Consider the following 17,333-nt stretch of genomic DNA (forward strand, 5'->3'; position numbering starts at 1 on the left):
ATATCCCAAAGAGCCACAGTTCCTACAAAGTAAGGAACCATTCTTTTTTCCAAGATTCAATCTTATATAAGTACAATTACTCTGTAACCTTATCTTTGTAGCATTGTCATTTTAATTAACATTCCTTATTTCGAAACAGGATTGTTGATATTCAGAAACTTCTAAAAGCCAGAATTCAAGGGTCATTATTAGGACAAATGTATTATGCAGTCAATTCATAACTGCTTGGTGTCTAGTGACTCATCCCCTTTACTCACCTGAAACTCCCAGAACCAGAATGGGAGTAAGTGAGATTAAGAAGGGCTTCTGCTTGAATGACAGCTGCAATAGATTTGAGTCATATGTTTAAAAAAAAAAAAAAAACTGTATAAAGCAATGCTGGTTAAAGTTCCTGGTTCCCATGTGTTCCTCAACATCTAATTAGCATTTTTTAAAACCCATTGGTAATCACCTTTTGAGATCCTTTTTTAATTTTTTAAATAAATTGTATTTTTAAGGATGCTTTGAAGTTATTGTTAATCAGTAATTTAGTGTGCAAAACAACCCTTTCCATTATCTGTCTTGTTTTTCCATAATGGAAATCATAACCTGTGTTTGAAGTAGAGATTTGTACAGTATTTCATCTACCAACTGACAGGCCTTTTATAAAGTATTTACATGCAGCCTCAGTTCAGTCTGTTTCCAGACCTGATTCACTCCATCACTGGCAAGACTCTACTAACACAATTGCCCGGACCCGAGTAACACAATTACAGAGATCATTACAGTATTAGAAGTGGAATAATCACATTTCCTTTGAGGACAGAGGATAGAAAGTTTCATCATTAAAGCTGGAAATCCAAGTGACTCATTTGGAAACAGAATTTAAAAAACCTTCATGTCTAATTCCACATTCCTGGAAAATGTGAATGGAACTGCATCTTAAATAGAAGTTACATCCAAGGAAGTCTGGTAAAGAATGCTGTGGGAATGTCTGAGGAAATTTACTATCCAAAAAACAGGTCAGATATTGTACTGGAGAACTAACTAGACAGTAGTATTCCCAACATCTTAACTATCAAACAGATTTTCATATTCTTTGTAGAATTGGGGACCAATCATGCAGCATGCCAAGTAGTGTCAAATTGCACCAGTACCATTGACCATTAAGAGAACTCCGCAGTTAACAAGATTTGGCCATTAGGAAGCCAGAAATCTGGTCTTGTAGCCCTTGGGAGATTCTCCCCACTGCCCAGCTAACACTCAGAAGCCTTAAAAGCACTAAAGCAATGTGGGGCCTATTAGTCAGCCCCACGCTGCTCCCTTCTTAAGAGACATTCTGAGAGCAGGAAGGGATGTGTTTGCACAGTGCCAAAAAGCCACAAAGTATTGAAATGCAGTACAACAGCCTATAGATAGCCATTGGGAGGCTGTGGTAAGTTAGAGCAGCTTTGGGAGTTGCTTTAACTGATGCCAAGAAATAGTGCTGGCCTGCAGCCATCCCAGAATCTGAGCGGTGCAAGGGTGAAATAAAAGCACTTCTACCTCCATGAGGCACAGCACACAGTTGGACCTCTGACCAGCTTCAATGGCACTCCTGCTCACATGAGCAGAGGCAGAAGTACTCTTAGAGCTCTGCGCGGATACAAATTTATATCTGCCCCCAGCCCTATCCTCTGGCATGGCTGTACAGACCCAAGACAGGAGACACAGACAGCTGTGTGGAAGGGATGGGGGTGGGTCTGGGGGCGGTATAGTCACTTGGGAGAAACTGCTGGCATGGGGTGCTGGCTCCTGGGAGCAGTGGCCCCATGTTCAGCTCCTTTCACTGCTGCAATTCCCGCCAGAGCCCTGTGGTTCAGCAGATACTGATTTATAGCCACAGATATAAATTTGTATCTGCGCAGGTATCTAAGCATTGGGCCTGAAATCAAGTTTGCACACCAACAACATTTAGTGCTATGGGGCTGCCTGGAAAAGAATTTCAGAGATCTAAATGAGACAGCAACAGAATCCTTACTTTTAAAACCTTTTTAGAAGATCCAGTGTTTAGAAGAGAGATTTGTTAGAAGTATGTGGTTGTTTACCCACTGATACATCCCTTTATTTAAAAAACAAAAAGAGAGACATGAAGTGATTGGAAAAAGTATTCCAGGGGAAAGGGTGGGGAAAAGCAGCCAAGAGATCACAAGAAATGCTGATTTAAAGTTAGTCTTCCATAAGTTTCTAGGTTGTAACTGGGAGGCATTTAGGATGTGTTTCTAAGATGTATTCACAAATGAGTCCAAGCAGAAAAACAGTTGAGTTAGGTTACAGTGTCTATTAATACCTAACAGACCTTCTCAGGTACTGAAAGGACAGGGATGACATCTGTGAAGGAATGTGTTATGGATGTGGTAAAGACAGATCTGTATGAAGGAGTCCTGTTTGGATGGAGATAGAATGGGATGGATTTTGAACAAAATATGGGGAATAATCCCACAGTCTGCAGAAGCCTAACTAACCTATTCCTTTTTCTCCTCCAAAACACAAAAAGGAAGGAGAAAAATACAAAATAGAGGAGTAAGTAGTTCTAAAAGATGTGGGTTGCTTGTTTTCTGGGGGAGAAAATGTTCTTGCATATTAAATTGAATGGCATTTAAAACGCATTGAGTTGCAAATAGGTAAAGACTGTGTCTAGGATTTGTAAGATGTATTTTCCTGATCTTCTATTGTAAACAACAACAAACATCCCAAGTCCCAGAGACTAACAGGAATTCCAATATCCATTTGATTCACTTTAATCAGTACTTGTGGCACCTTAGAGACTAACCAATTTATTTGAGCATAAGCTTTCGTGAGCTACGATGAAGTGAGTGTAGCTCACGAAAGCTTATGATCAAATAAATTGGTTAGTCTCTAAGGTGCCACAAGTACTCCTTTTCTTTTTGCGAATACAGACTAACACGGCTGTTACTCTGAAACTTTAATCAGTGTCTTTTACCAGAGCCAAAGCTGTTTCAATTTTTTTTTAATTAAAGATTTCATCTGCTGCATGCCAGTTTCAAGTGTTTAAAAGGAGACCCTGTAAATGATCACTCCATATCTAACCTCTCAGTCCTTGTCCTCAAAGGAAACTTGTGCAACACCTTCAAAAACAAGCCTGGGAGCTTATATTCATAACCAAATATCATTGATTCAATAGAGACAATGATTGTGTGTCTCATTACAAGAGCCTGTAACCCACTAACTCTCCTTTGTCCTACAACTGCAGAGGTAGTAATTACCTGCTTCATTTTGAATGGTTTCTTGCAACATGTGCTAACTCCTTATGTTCAACACTGCTTCACCTTATATTTAGCCATGAAACACTGATTACCTTTCCCACACCTGAAGAACAACTCTGTAGAGTTCAAAAGCTTCCCTTCCACAACAGAATTTGGTCCAGTAAAAAATACTGACTCACCCACCTTGTCCCTCTGTAAATCTGTCGGTCCAAAACCAACTTTGTATTCAACAGGTTCCACTTTGTTTATGTATGGGAGTGAAATCTTGCTGCATATTCTATTAAATGGGCAAGGCTAGGGGTAAAGGGAGAACAAGAGGGAAAACTGCTACATTTTAAATGGGGAAGTTTTAATTCTGGGTTCTACCAGATATTGCTCCTATGAATATCAGCCAATTGCCACACCAGCACTTACTATCTGCCATTCATACTTCTCCATGTGTATGACCCCACCTTCTCTCCCACAAATAGAAATCTCACAATAAGAGTATGTAATTGCTCAGTTATTAGTAAGCATGAAAAGGCTAGAAAGTTAAATGTCTTTGTCAGAGTTTCAGGATAACTGCACCTGTTTTCCCTGGTCAGGTCTCAAGCGGTCACCTGTCTCCAGGCAGGCACTGTGGTCCCACTCCCTTTTGACTGGGGAGTTTTAAAAGGCTGCACAGCTCCCTGCCTTACACTGATCTCCCTGTGACGTTGCACTCCATATGTTTTACAGAAATATGCTTGTGTGAATATGATGTAACACTCATATGCTTTATGCAAAAGATCTCTTGTAAGGCATAACAAAGGTTATAAACTACTGAATATATTCCTCCTATTTGTATACATGTACCATTCTTATAACTGAAGCTGGAAATATGAAGTATAACTCGAGGTCCTATTATAATTACGCAAAGTGTGGGCTATTAATGGTGGTTTAGAATCTTCATGGCTCCCAGTGACTAGGACAATTGGTTGTAAATGGTTTATTTACGTGCAAGCCTTCCTGTGTACTTGTGGACCACCCCAGAAAAAATGGAGACTACGAGTCTTAGTGACATGTGACCATGTCACATGATCCTGGAATCCATCTTAATTATTGTACTTTTCCATTGATGAGGCAGGGATGGGGACAAGCACAGACAAAAGATTCCTGCCTTGTGCCAAAGCTATAAAAAGGGGTGGAGCACAACGAAAGGGGCAGCCAGTCATATGAGAACCCCTGCTTACCACCTGACATGTCTGCTGGATTTAACAAAGACTGTACCGGGAAAGGATTGGACCCAGAATAGGAAAGAGTCTAGTCTGCAAAAGCAGTTTACTGGAACATCTTTAAGGGTGAGATATTACCTGTAATCAGCTTCTTAATGTATTAGGCTTAGACTTGCAAGTTAGTTTTATTTTGCTTTTGTGACTTACTTCATTCCATCTGTTATTACTTGAAACCACTTAAATCCTACTTTTTATTACTTAATAAAAATCACTTTTGTTGGTTAATAAATCTAGAGTAAGTGATTGATACCCAGGGGAGCAAACAGCTGTGCATCTCTCTCTATCAGTGTTATAGCGGGCGGACAATTTATGAATTTACCCTGTATAAGCTTTATACAGAGTAAAATGGATTTATTTGGGGTTTGGATCCCACTGGGAACTGGATGTCTAGGTGCTGGAGACAAGTAACCTGTTGAGCTGTTTTAACTTAAAGCCTGCAGCTTTGGGGGCATGATCCGGACCCTGGGTCTGTGTTGCAGCAGGCTAGTGTGTCTGGCTCAACAAGACCAGGTTCTGGAAGTCTCAAGCTGGCAGGGAAAATGGACTCAAAGTTAATTTCAGCACATCAAGTGACAGTCCCAAGGGGATCTCTGTGACCAAACCAGTCACAATCCCCAGCAAGCTAATCTGCCTAAGGCCAGCACTTGTGCTTCGCTTTTTCTCTGAGTGCTATGAACAATGTATTGGCAGCAGTTACCACACAGCTCTTTTTAAGCAAGCACATTTAATCTTAAGGTAAAAAAGCATTACTGAGACAACACAGTGAGACCCCGATTTAAACACAACAGGAGTTGTTACCCAGCAGTCCCTCCAACCCTTTGCAATGGTGGGGGGGAAGGAGGGAGCCCTTGGAGACAAAGTCCCGTCCATTTGCTAAAAGGAAAACCAGGAGTCTGTTTAAATACAGCCTTTTATGCCAACAGCCCTTCCTTTGTCTGTTGGTCTATGTGGAATCAAGTTTGAACGAGTACATGCAGCCTCTGCCAGGGGTGGGACCTCTGTGGAGGTGTTTACAACCTAACTGATGCAATTGCCCTTCCCTGTCTCCAGTTCCTGGAGCTGTGATTAAGCCTCCCTTTGGAGCTGTATATGTATCACTGTGAGCCAGGGATTGTCAACTTAATACAATATGGCCCTCAAAGATATTGCATGGGATGTAATATGTCAGCATTATTTCCCCCCCCAAATTCTCACTACCTCCATTTTGGGCTCAAAATTACAAGGTCCCTAGTTTCTCCTGCAGAGGTGCTATCCATTCTCAACCATCTTCGGACCCACTTATCAGGGACAGGTCTTTTGTTTCTATCTACCATTCCTCCATAATGCTCCCAGAAGCAGAAAATTAACACTTACCACAAGGAAAAGGTTAGCATCAGGCTCCTCTCAATGCTCAATTGCCCCTAGTTTAAGCACTGTATTACAGAATCTTTACCATGCACAAACCACTGGATAGGTGACTATTCTTTCCATAACTTTTTTGGCACATAAACCAGATGTTGCAGAGGCAATACCAACAACTGGTTTAGGTTTTGTAAATACTTAAACACATTCCCCACCTCCAATGCCAAGCTAGTAGATTTATTTCTTTTAAACATTTACCTACAGTGTTTATAACTGAAACATTGCTGCGTCGTGGCTAGTTCATAAGAACCTGAAATGGACTAGAAACTTATTCATCTAAAGTTAGAATAAATATACAGCTTAAACAGCAATTAGATTTTTAGCAACTTCTCCCACTTTTAATAGCATTGCTATCAGTATCAAAGGGACAAGCTTCCGTCACCCTTATTCATGTTGACTAGCACCGTACTCATTACAGACCTATTGATTTTTAGAGGCATCACTCTGTGGATGAAGTCCATTGCTGTGCAGAAAGGATAGTAAAAAGCCACGGTGCCACTGAAGTGAGTTGTCTTTTGAGGGACGAAGTGGAATTCACATGGTGCACAGATCTTGTTCTAGCCCTCTGGACACCAGTGGACTTCACCCAATAGGACTTAGGATCGCAGGATTAAAAATAAAAACACTTTTTCATGCCTATGTGGAATTTTCATGTATCTACGTACAGATAGGTGGGAATCTGCTTTTGCCACTTTTCCGAGATTGAGTATTTTCAGTGACAAAATACAGAGCATATTACAGATTAAATCCTTGATTTTTAGTAGTCAAAACCATTTGAGTTCTGTTTTGGTAAATGGAACAGGTTGTATACTGTTCTTAGCCTGTTACTGTAATCAAGATTATTTTTCTGTTACATCTCAAGTCTTCCTTTCACTTTGTACAACATCACTCCTATCAGTTTTAGTGGTTGCACTTGTAATTTACTTGTTTTACTTCTATTTTGCATGCAGAGTAGCTTCTCTTTCCTCCAATACTTTACACCACTCTGTATGAGCCTATATTTCTATAGGTATCTGCATTTTATTATGTATCCTGCACTCAGCCAGCTTTTTCCTCCATAAGCTTTTTGAGAGAGAGAGAAAAAGCCTGCCTCTTGAATTGGTTTTTGGCTCTTGGGCTAACCTTGTTGTCTTCATAAAATTCATAGTGCATTGCATTTAAATGGTTAGTAATGCAAATGAATTATTAACTTAAAGGTTCCATTTTTCTCTCCATGTATATAAATGATTCAGGGAAAAGACTTTCTTTACTGTTAAGTTGCTTTATCTTCAACATTTTAAAAGACTTTAGGGCTGCCAAACGATCAATCACGTGATAAATTAATCATGCGATAAACAAGAATACCATTTAAATATTTCTGGATGTTTTCTACATTTTCAAATATATTGATTTCAATTACAACATAGAATACAAAGTGTACAGAGCAAGGTATTTACATGCCAGATGTGCTAAAGATTCATATGTCCCTTCATGCTTCAACCATTATTCCAGAAGACATGTCCATGCTGATGATGGGTTCTCCTCGATAATGCTCCAAAGCAGAGCGGACCAATGCATATTCATTATCATCTCAGTCAGATGCTATCAGCAGAAGGTGGATTTTTCTTTTTTGGTGGTTCGGATTCTGTAGTTTCTGCATCGGAGTGCTGCTCTTTTAAGACTTCTGAAAACATGCTCCACACCTTGTTGGTCTCAGATTTTGGACAGCACTTCAGATTCTTAAACCTTGGGTCAAGTGCTATAGCTTTTTTTAGAAATCTCACATTGGTACCTTCTTTGCGTTTTATCAAATCTACTGTGAAAGTGTTCTTAAAATGAACATGTGCTGGGTCATCATGTGAGACTGTTGTAAACAAATATATGCATAATGCACGTAAAACAGAGTGGGTAACATACAATTCTCCCCCAAGGAGTATAGTCTAATTTAATTAACTCACTTTAACAAGCATCAGCATGGCAGTAATTCCTCTGGAATGGTGGCCGAAGCATGAAGGGGCAAACGCAAGCTATGTATGTACGAGATATGCTAAACATTCAACACCGGCTACAAAAGTTCCATGCGAACGCCAATTCTCACTTTTAGGTGACATTGTAAATAAGCAGGCAGCAGTATCTCCCATAAATGTATACAAACTTGTTTTGTCTTAGCGGTTGACTGGACAAGAAGTAGGACTGAGTAGACTTGTAGACTCGGAAGTTTTACATTGTTCCATAACTGCACTCAAAAACAAAACACTCTACAATTGTAAGTTACACTTTCATGATAAAGAGATTGCACTACAGTACTTGTATGAGGTGAACTGAAAAAATACTATTTTTCAGTGCAAATGTGTAAAAGATATAAAGTGAGCAGCGTACACTTCGTATTCTGTGTTGAAATCAATGTTTGAAAATATTGAAAAACATCCAAAATATTTAATAAAATCAATTGGTATTCTATTGTTTAACAGTATAATTAATCGCAATTTTTAAAATCATCATTAATTTGTTAATCATGTGACTTATCTGCGATTAAATCAACAGCCCTACTATTTTGCTACAAGTAACACCTGAGAAACAACAACTGATAATTCTATTAGTCATCTTAATGCATACTTTGCTTACTTTGTGCACAGGGCAGTACTTTGACTAGTAAATTTTTATCTTCATTTGTATGGGCCTAGAAACAGGGGAGATAACTCACTTTAAAACATTACAAAAACTAAAAATTGGCAGGGAGACTCAGGAGCGGGTGTAACTCCTTTTAAAAAACAAAAAACCTAACAAAACAAAAAAACCTAAAGCGACTACATTGTATGCTGATACTGTTCTCTTAGTTAGACCAAGTAAAAGTAGATAGCTGGGATGAAAGGTTCACTACCACTTTAAAGATGAGTACTACTGAGAATCACAACTGTGGTATATTCAGCTCAACAGAAGAAGAGGGAGGAAAAAAAGTACATGACCAAAAAAAAAAAAAGTGACAATGGGTTGGCTGTTGTCATATGTTACAGTAACCGACAATAACATGGCTGCTTACTAATACAAGTAACCCTTGTTGAGAGCAAAACGGAGGAAGGACAGTCTTGTGGTTAAGGCTCTGGGATTCAGGAAACACTAGTTCCATTCCCAGCTCTTTTACAGACTTTGTTCGATTGTCAGCAAGTCACTTAGTGCCTCAGTTGTGCGTAATATAGGAATCATTCCCCCCCCTTTTTTCTGAGATGGTAAGTTTTATGGATGAGCAACTGTTTCAACAGCTGCACATTCAGCTCAGAGTACAGCAGGTACCCACTCTGAGCTGGAGCCAGTTGGGGCTACTGGGATGGAACACAAAGCAATAACAGAAAAGGGACTAAACACAGAGAGCTGACTTTGAAACTACTAGTAAGGCTGTGTACACATGAGGGACTCTTACAAAAAATTCTTACTGATGCTGCCACTGGTGAAGACTGTCCTGCTGGGAACACTAATGACAAGGCAAGGTGCTAGGAGCTCTTTTACATCCATCCATTAAATCTTTTCAGAGCAAGCTTCTCATGGTCCTGAAAAGGGCTGCTAAAAACTGAGCTGTATATACTAGTGCTCCCAACATCAATGCAATTAAACCGATGTTAGTAAGGATGGGAAACCTTCAGAAAGTTTCCCCAGGCGTATACAAGATCCACTTGCAGTTAAGCTACTTTCAATACTGGTTCAACTGCACCAATTGCTGACAAATTATCAGCAACTGTTAAACTTCCTAGCATAGAAAAAGCTTCAGAGAAACCGAGTGTTACCAACAAGATATTGTTCTCCTGACTGTTCATAAACAATTAAAGGCAAAGCCAAAAAGTTATTTAGAACCACTAAAAAGATGTAACAAACCTAACTAACCACATGACCATACTATTGTAACTCCTCTCCCATCTTCCTGCTCTCATGCCATTGCACAGATCACTTATTCAGATGTATATAAAATTTAGACTAAAACCTTTGCAGGGCCAGGGACATGTATTTAGTGATCTATAATGGGCCTAGAAAACTTAGGTGCTTTATAAATAATGATAAATTAAACTTTCACCATAGATCTTGACATAACGGACCACTTTGCTTAATATAATGTTACATTGCCTTAATATCAAGCTTCTTGATTGCACTGTTTTTGAAAGATTATTATGTGACTACTTCTGTGAAATACACATGGGTGTGGCTGTTAAAAATAAGTCTTTAAACTGACCCTTTCTCTAAGAAAGTCCTTACTTGAATTCTGAAGACTATTAAAATTGAAAGAATTTGCTTTTCTATGCACATTTACTTCTCACTCAGTTAGAATTGGCTTTTCTATGCATTTATTTCTCAGTTCAGACAATAAAAACAAAACACTCCACATAACTCTCAAATGAACTTTTAAGCACACAGTGCAAACCAAAATGTACTTCTGTCCCACACAAGTCTAGTGTTTTTATTTGTAACTTAGTTGTTAAAATCAGAGATTCTGAATTTACAGTCTGTTAAGAAAATTAACCCCAAATTTAGAGTGTGTATGTGTATATATACACACATAGTTTTTAAAATCTATAATAAATGAGAACCTGAATATGATAAAAATTATATCACAATTTAACTCTGAAACAAGCCTATTCTTGGGGGAAGAGGTTTCATACAATGATTGAAGTAGAAGAGCTGAGACGCATTAGGACAGTAACAACTCATTTTCTCTTACAGCAAAGAAAGCTTCCAAGATCCAAAGCTAAATCAGTATAGTAGTAAAGATAGTTCTTATGAGTAAAATCCAATCTGAAAACCAAAGGCTCAGTACATAGCAAATTAAAACAGAATCAGATATTAGATCTCATTACAGCACAATTTATGGCGGGGAGACAGGAACAGTTACATTAACTGAAACGTATTTTAAATTTTGTAAAGTTAAAGGAGTTGCTTAGTGAAACTTAACTGGGTCTCTGTCAGACTTTGGGTTTTTAAGAATTTTTCATTAAAATGAATTTAACCAGACAGGAACTATTACCTAGCAAGAATGGAAGAACTAGAAACTGACACACACACACAACGTAATACACCTTCGATTTCTCCCGAACTCTCTCTTCCCACAAAAAAACCCGCCACCTCAGCACACCTTATTTGGCTGGACGACAGCCACGATTCTGTTGTTAACATAAATTCTCAGCACTTCATAGTGCACTTCATGCACTTCGCAAACATTAACCAATAGAAAGGTAATAAATTCTGAGGAACAGGAGTGGGATGAGTGCCTGGGACTTTCACGGTCGCACAAATGTATGCAGAACAAAGAGCCATCAACCTCTTTTCCAAAAGTATCAGCTCCTCCAGCTATCACAATAACATTTTAACTTAAAAAAAAAAACCCGCAAGGACAGTAGACTATCCGCCCCCGAATTCCGGGGCTAAGACATATTCACCTGCCGCTCCCCGAGCCACCGCTCCCACTCAGAACACGGACCCCGCTCCCCCAGAAACAGTGGCAAATATGGCTACGAGGACCCCACACAGCCCATGCCTCCTCCCCCAGACGCACGCACAGGCGTCTATGCGACTGCCTTCATCCGTGCAAGACTGTATGTTTGACTCGCCTGTGAATCTGCAAGAAATCTCGCCACGCTGGAGCCGCTTTGAGTTTGGCAAGCCGTGCATTGGCATCTGACTTCGGTGGCCAGTCAATTTAAGCCTGGTCATTATTTGCATTACAAAGAAGGAGGGGATTTGTATCAGATGCCCAAGGCGATATGATTCTCCAGCAATAAAGGCTGCTGCACTGATTCAGCAATTGCCACGTTATTTTAAAAGTGGGTACCCCGCTCCTGACCAATTCTTGAATCAGGCGCTCTGTAGCCCGCTCCGCTCCACGCCCCGCTGCTGCTGGCGGCTTGTTGCCCGGGTTGGAGGCTGAGCCGCCGGTACAAGGGGATCGTGACGAGGCCGGGGCTGCGCGCCTGCTAGATACACTGAGCATGAAGATGGCAGCAGAGGAACCACAAGCCAAGAAGCCCAAGCTGGAACAAAACCAACTTAGGTAACAAATAAAAAGAGAGCGAGCGAGAGAGAATGAACGTCAGCTTCACCCCGAGAGCGTGCATGAAAACGGGCAGCAGGGAGTGTTTGCTATTAAAGGGTTCTTTTGTCAATCTCACTCTGCCCCGGCTAAAGGTTAACACGTGCTGTTCAACTAAAGTGCAGCCTGAAAGTCACCCCCAGCAGGCATGCACAGACCCAGTAGAACAGAACGGCTGTTGTGTTACCGTGTAGCTGGGGGTACTTGGGCAGCCTCTGTGCGACAATACAATAAAACAATTTAATGTGTTTGTGCGTAGTACAGTTACCGGCTTCTCCATAGCCGGCGCACGTTGTCAGTTCCTGGGTTGCTTTCTAGAAAATGCGGTATATCCAGCACAGGCACTTTAACCCTGAGGTATAGGCACAGATTTCTTTGTAACGGTTGAATATGTTGTTACAGGATTTGTGTGTTTTTCTAAGATTCTTTAATTACACCCGTTACCTGTGGCTGCGGACCGGCGTACTCTTGACAGTAACCTAGGGTTATGTTGAGATCGTCCTAGGGAGGAGGGTTCAGTAGTTAATGTGTTGCTGGTAGAATATTTAATTCTTTTCCTCCCCCTGTGAGTAGGTACCGGTATGTTGCTGGATTGTTTAGGTTGCTATCGGGGGGAGGGTGTTTCTGCCAACCCCCCCAAGTCCTTCATTTTATCGCCATTGCATAAAGTATTCCAATCCAGGAGACAAATGTCAGTGAGTTGAAAATCGCAGCATAAAGGACAATGAGAACTTTGTTTTAAGCAGTCGGGTTTATCTTTCGGTACACAGGAGTTGTGGGTTTGCAATATCTCTTCCTACACGTGGTTGTGTCATACATGGTGCCTGCAGTCTTGTTCTGAACTCCATGCACTTGGTGGAGAATAGAAAGTCTGTGTCATGTGCCATGAGGGGGAAGAGGATCGTTACACTTTCCTTCTGTCACGTGTAACCGGATTTTATATAGAACCAGATGATGTCCCTCCATGGCATGCTTTAGGCATGAGTACCTAGGCACTTAGTAAGGGCACCTAGGTTCTTCCTATCATTTCAGGCCAATCAGTATTTGGAACGGGGGAAAATGGGATGGTTGCAAAGTGCAGATCAAAGAGTACTAAGAATCCAGCAGACAGCAGTGAAAGAAACAGTGTCCTCTTGAGCAAGTTGACAGTAGGAGCTGCAGAGGAGAGGAAAATGCCAGTCCCTGCTAGTTCATTCAGTGACTGATAAGGACACAGCTGCTGGGTGCCAGGAAGGAGAGTGCTACTATTAAGCCTCTGAGCGGAGGTATCAAGTGGAGTGCCCCAAGGGTCGGTCCTTGGGCCGGTTTTGTTTAGTATCTTCATAAATGATCTGGAGGATGGTGTGGATTGCACCCTCAGCAAGTTTGCAGATGACACTAAACTGGGAGGAGAGGTAGATACACTGGAGGGTAGGGATAGGATACAGAGGGCCCTAGACAAATTAGAGGATTGGGCCAAAAGAAATCTGAGGAGGTTCAACAAGGACAAGTGCAGAGTCCTGCACTTAGGACGGAAGAATCCCATGCACTGCTACAGACTAGGGACCGAATGGCTCGGAAGCAGTTCTGTAGAAAAGGACCTAGGGGTTACTGTGGACGAGAAGCTGGATACGAGTCAACAGTGTGCCCTTGTTGCCAAGAAGGCCAATGGCATTTTGGGATGTACAAGTAGGGGCATTGCCAGCAGATCGAGGGACGTGATCGTTCCCCTCTATTCGACATTGGTGAGGCCTCATCTGGAGTACTGTGTCCAGTTTTGGGCCCCACACTACAAGAAGGATGTGGAAAAATTGGAAAGAGTCCAGCGGAGGGCAACAAAAATTATTAGGGGACTGGAACACATAATTTATGAGGAGAGGCTGAGGGAACTGGGATTGTTTAGTCTGTGGAAGAGAAGAATGAGGGGGGATTTGATAGCTGCTTTCAACTACCTGAAAGGGGGTTCCAAAGAGGATGGATCTAGACTGTTCTCAGTGGTAGCTGATGACAGAACAAGGAGTAATGGTCTCAAGTTGCAGTGGGGGAGGTTTAGGTTGGATATTAGGAAAAACTTTTTCACTAGGAGGGTGGTAACACATTCCAGTGTTTCACCTAGGGAGGTAGTGGAATCTCCTTCCTTAGAAGTTTTTAAGGTCAGGCTTGACAGAGCCCTGGCTGGGGTGATTTAGTTGGGGCTTGGTCCTGCTTTGAGCAGGGGGTTGGACTAGATGAGCTCCTGAGGTCCCTTCCAACCCTGATATTCTATGATTCTATCTGAGGAAAAATGACAGGTTTCAGAGGGGTAGCCGTGTTAGTCTGTCTCAGTTTAAAAACAACAAGGAGTCCTTGTGGCACCTTAGAGACTAACACATTTATTTGGGCATAAGCTTTCGTGGGCTATAACCCACTTCATCAGATGCAGGGAGTGGAAAATACAGTAAGCAGGTATAAATATACAGCACATGAAAAGATGGGAGTTGCCTTACCAAGTGGAGGGTCAGTGCTAAGGAGGCCAATTCAGTCATGCTGGATGTGACCCATTCCCAATAGTTGACAAGAAGGGGTGAATATCAACAGAGGTAAAATTATTTTTTGTAGTGACCCCACCACTCCCAGTCTTTATTCAGGCCTAATTTGATGGTGTCAAGTTTGCAAATTAATTCTAGTTCCACAGTTTCTTGTTGAAGTCTGTTTTTGAAGTTTTTTGTTGAAGAATGGTGACTTTTAAGTCTGTTATTGAGTGTCCAGGGAAATTGAAGTGCTCTCTTACTGGTTTTTGAATGTTACAGTTCTTGATACCTGATTTTGTCCATTTATTCTTTTGCGTAGAGACTGTCCGGTTTGGCCAATGTACATGGCAGAGGGGCATTGCTGGCACATAACATATCACATTGGTAGATGTGCAGGTGAACAAATTAGTTCAAAGCAGGAAGCATGTTCAAAACAGGAGCATGTAGATAACCACATATGAATAGAATCATCTTGGAATTTGATTTGGTTACAGTATTGCATAAGTGAACATCATAAAGCAATGAACAATTTGAAACATGGCTTGACAGAAGGGGCTTAGAGTCCAATGGTAACTAATCCTTTTTTTAAAAATGCAGCATTAAGCAAAGGTACTTTTAACACTGGGATGAGAACAGTCATGATAAAAAGTCACAGATTAACTATTCCTCCTAAATTAAGCTTGGCATTTTTTTGTCAGTGCAGAAATCGGTGTATTTCAGTGATTTGTTTTTTTGGCAGATGAATGACTGTTTGAAGTCTAATAATAGGTGATGTTGACAATTGTGGATAATGGAAGAGGAAAAAATATCTGCACTGCAAAAACCAAAACCAACAAGAAAACCACCAAAACCAAGCAAATAAAACATTATTATAAGCAAAAATATAAATTTGTATTAAAAAAAATTACAGTTAATGCCAGTGTCCTTAAATTAGTTCTTAGCATGAAGAGAGAGCAGGAATCCAACACTCTGCTCATATAGCCAAACACAGCGAACTGCATCTTAATCAGATCAAGTTCTACCTAAAAAGTTAAAGTAGATACACTTATATTTTAAAATGAACCATAGCACCTGTAATCCAACACTTCAGTAATAAAGTATATTAGAAAAACTGAGGGGGCAATCTATTGTGACTGAGAATCAAAGGATGTAACACAGAACCAAGAAGGGTTGAAAATTTACCAGGCAGCTACTAGCTGGAGGTCAGCAGGAAAGATGGAAACCTCTCCCAGCATGGTCCAAGGCCACTATCAAGTGGGAAGCTCAAAAGGAATGTTTTTTTTTTTTTTTCCCCCCCAAATGGTGCTTTCCCTGGACTCCGGTGCTCCCTCACCTCCCTTTAACATCCATCTGTGGTTAATTGTTGTCTGTCAAACTTAAAATTTCCCTCCTCAGTCAGTCACTCTCAGTCATTATTTTTGCTATCCTTAATTTCCAAAACAGAATTAATTCAAGAGACATATAAAAAGAAATAACTACAGAATAAGCCAAGTAAAGAAACAATGTGGATCATCGTTAATGCTGTCCCAAAACAAGATATAAAGTCCATAATAGTTGTTTCATTGTTTACAATTAAAGGGTGCCTATAGACCTGACTGTTGCATGCTATATGTGGGGTGGTTATACCTTAAACTGAACCAGAAGCTGAAGTTAGGGCACGGCTACACTTGCAAGTTAGAGCGCGTTAAAGTGGCCCTGGGTGCCCTAATTCATGACGCGTTCACACTGGCAAGGCATGTAGAGCGCTCGGACTCCACGGCTGGAGCGCTCCTGGTAATCCACCTCCACGAGAAGCATAACGCTTGCTACGCCATGGCTGGAGCACCGCGTCGCCAGTGTGGACGCCCTGGTCTATTAATGCGCTCTGATCGGCCTCCACAAGTGTCGCACAATGCCTGTTCTAGCCACTCTGGTCATTACTTCGAACTCTACTGCCCTGTCCTCAGGTGACCAACCGTCAGACCCGCCCTTTAAATTCTCTGGGAATTTTGAAAATCCCCTTCCTGTTTACTCAGCAAGGCGTGGAGTGCTCTCAGCGAATCTTTCCAGGTGACCATGCCTCCATGCACCAGGCGATCCCCAGTATGGAGCAGTGGCGAGGTGCTGGACCTCATCAGTGTTTGGGGGGAGAAAGCTGTCCAGTCCCCAGCTGCGCTCCAGCCATAGGAATTACGATTTCTTTGGGCAGATTTCAAGGGACATGATGGAAAGGGGCCATGACCGGGACGCATTGTAGTGCAGGGTTAAAGTGAAGGAGCTCGGAATGCCTACCACAAAGCCCGTGAGGCAAACCGCCGCTCCAGTGCTGCCCCCACGACCTGCTGTTTCTACAGAGAGCTGGACACAATACTTGGGGGTGACCCCACCTCTACTCCAAAGACCACCATGGACACTTCAGAGCCCAGTTCAACAAGGTAGTAGTATGAGGAAAGCGGAAGCGAGGGTGCTGAGGAGGAAGGAGACAGCCCAGCAACCCCAGATGCATGCAGCCAGGAGCTGTTCTCAAGCCAGGAGGAAGGTAGCCAGTCGTAGCAGCCAGTGCTTGGGCAAGGACAAACAGCAGAGGAGGTGCCCAGTAAGCGGCTTTTATTTTGGGAAGGAAGTTGTTTGGTGTGGGCTCTTGGGGCGAGGAGGGTTAAGGCTGCATGCATGCCTAGACGCGGAATAGGGTGTTGATATGCTCTCTCACATCGCGGTAATCGGCCTCAGTGATCACTTCAAAGATCTCATGCAGAAGCTAGCGCAGGTTCCTTGGCAGAGCTACTGTGCTCCTTGTCCCAGTAAGGCTAACATGTCCGCACCACTATTCCGTGACGGGTGGGGTGACCATTCCTGCACACAGGCAAGCTGCATATGGGCCAGGGCAGAAGCCACATTGTAATAGAAGATCCTCCCT

At 41.7% G+C, this 17,333-nt stretch overlaps 2 protein-coding genes across 6 annotated transcripts in view; one reads left to right on the forward strand and one right to left on the reverse strand.

Annotated features, from left to right (window-relative positions):
- The window catches only part of AP3M1 (adaptor related protein complex 3 subunit mu 1), a 44,564-nt gene extending 32,913 nt beyond the window's left edge, over positions 1 to 11,651 (reverse strand). The window contains exon 1 of one of the 3 annotated variants that reach the window (XM_074958631.1): positions 11,470 to 11,651. The gene's annotated coding sequence lies outside the window, so the exon portion shown is untranslated. Of the gene's footprint in view, positions 1 to 5,851; positions 5,963 to 11,298; positions 11,371 to 11,469 lie in introns of those variants that run through there. The other 2 variants (XM_074958630.1, XM_074958632.1) reach the window with 2 other exon arrangements.
- The window catches only part of ADK (adenosine kinase), a 568,464-nt gene continuing 562,597 nt past the window's right edge, over positions 11,467 to 17,333 (forward strand). Inside the window, exon 1 of one of the 3 annotated variants that reach the window (XM_074958637.1) lies at positions 11,467 to 11,909. In XM_074958637.1, coding sequence (XP_074814738.1) covers positions 11,848 to 11,909 — 62 coding nt within the window. In that variant the 5' untranslated portion in view covers positions 11,467 to 11,847. The remainder of the gene's footprint in view (positions 11,910 to 17,333) is intronic. The other 2 variants (XM_074958633.1, XM_074958635.1) reach the window with 2 other exon arrangements.

This window comes from Natator depressus, chromosome 7 (assembly GCF_965152275.1).
Source record: "Natator depressus isolate rNatDep1 chromosome 7, rNatDep2.hap1, whole genome shotgun sequence".
Taxonomy (NCBI): Eukaryota; Metazoa; Chordata; order Testudines; family Cheloniidae; genus Natator; species Natator depressus.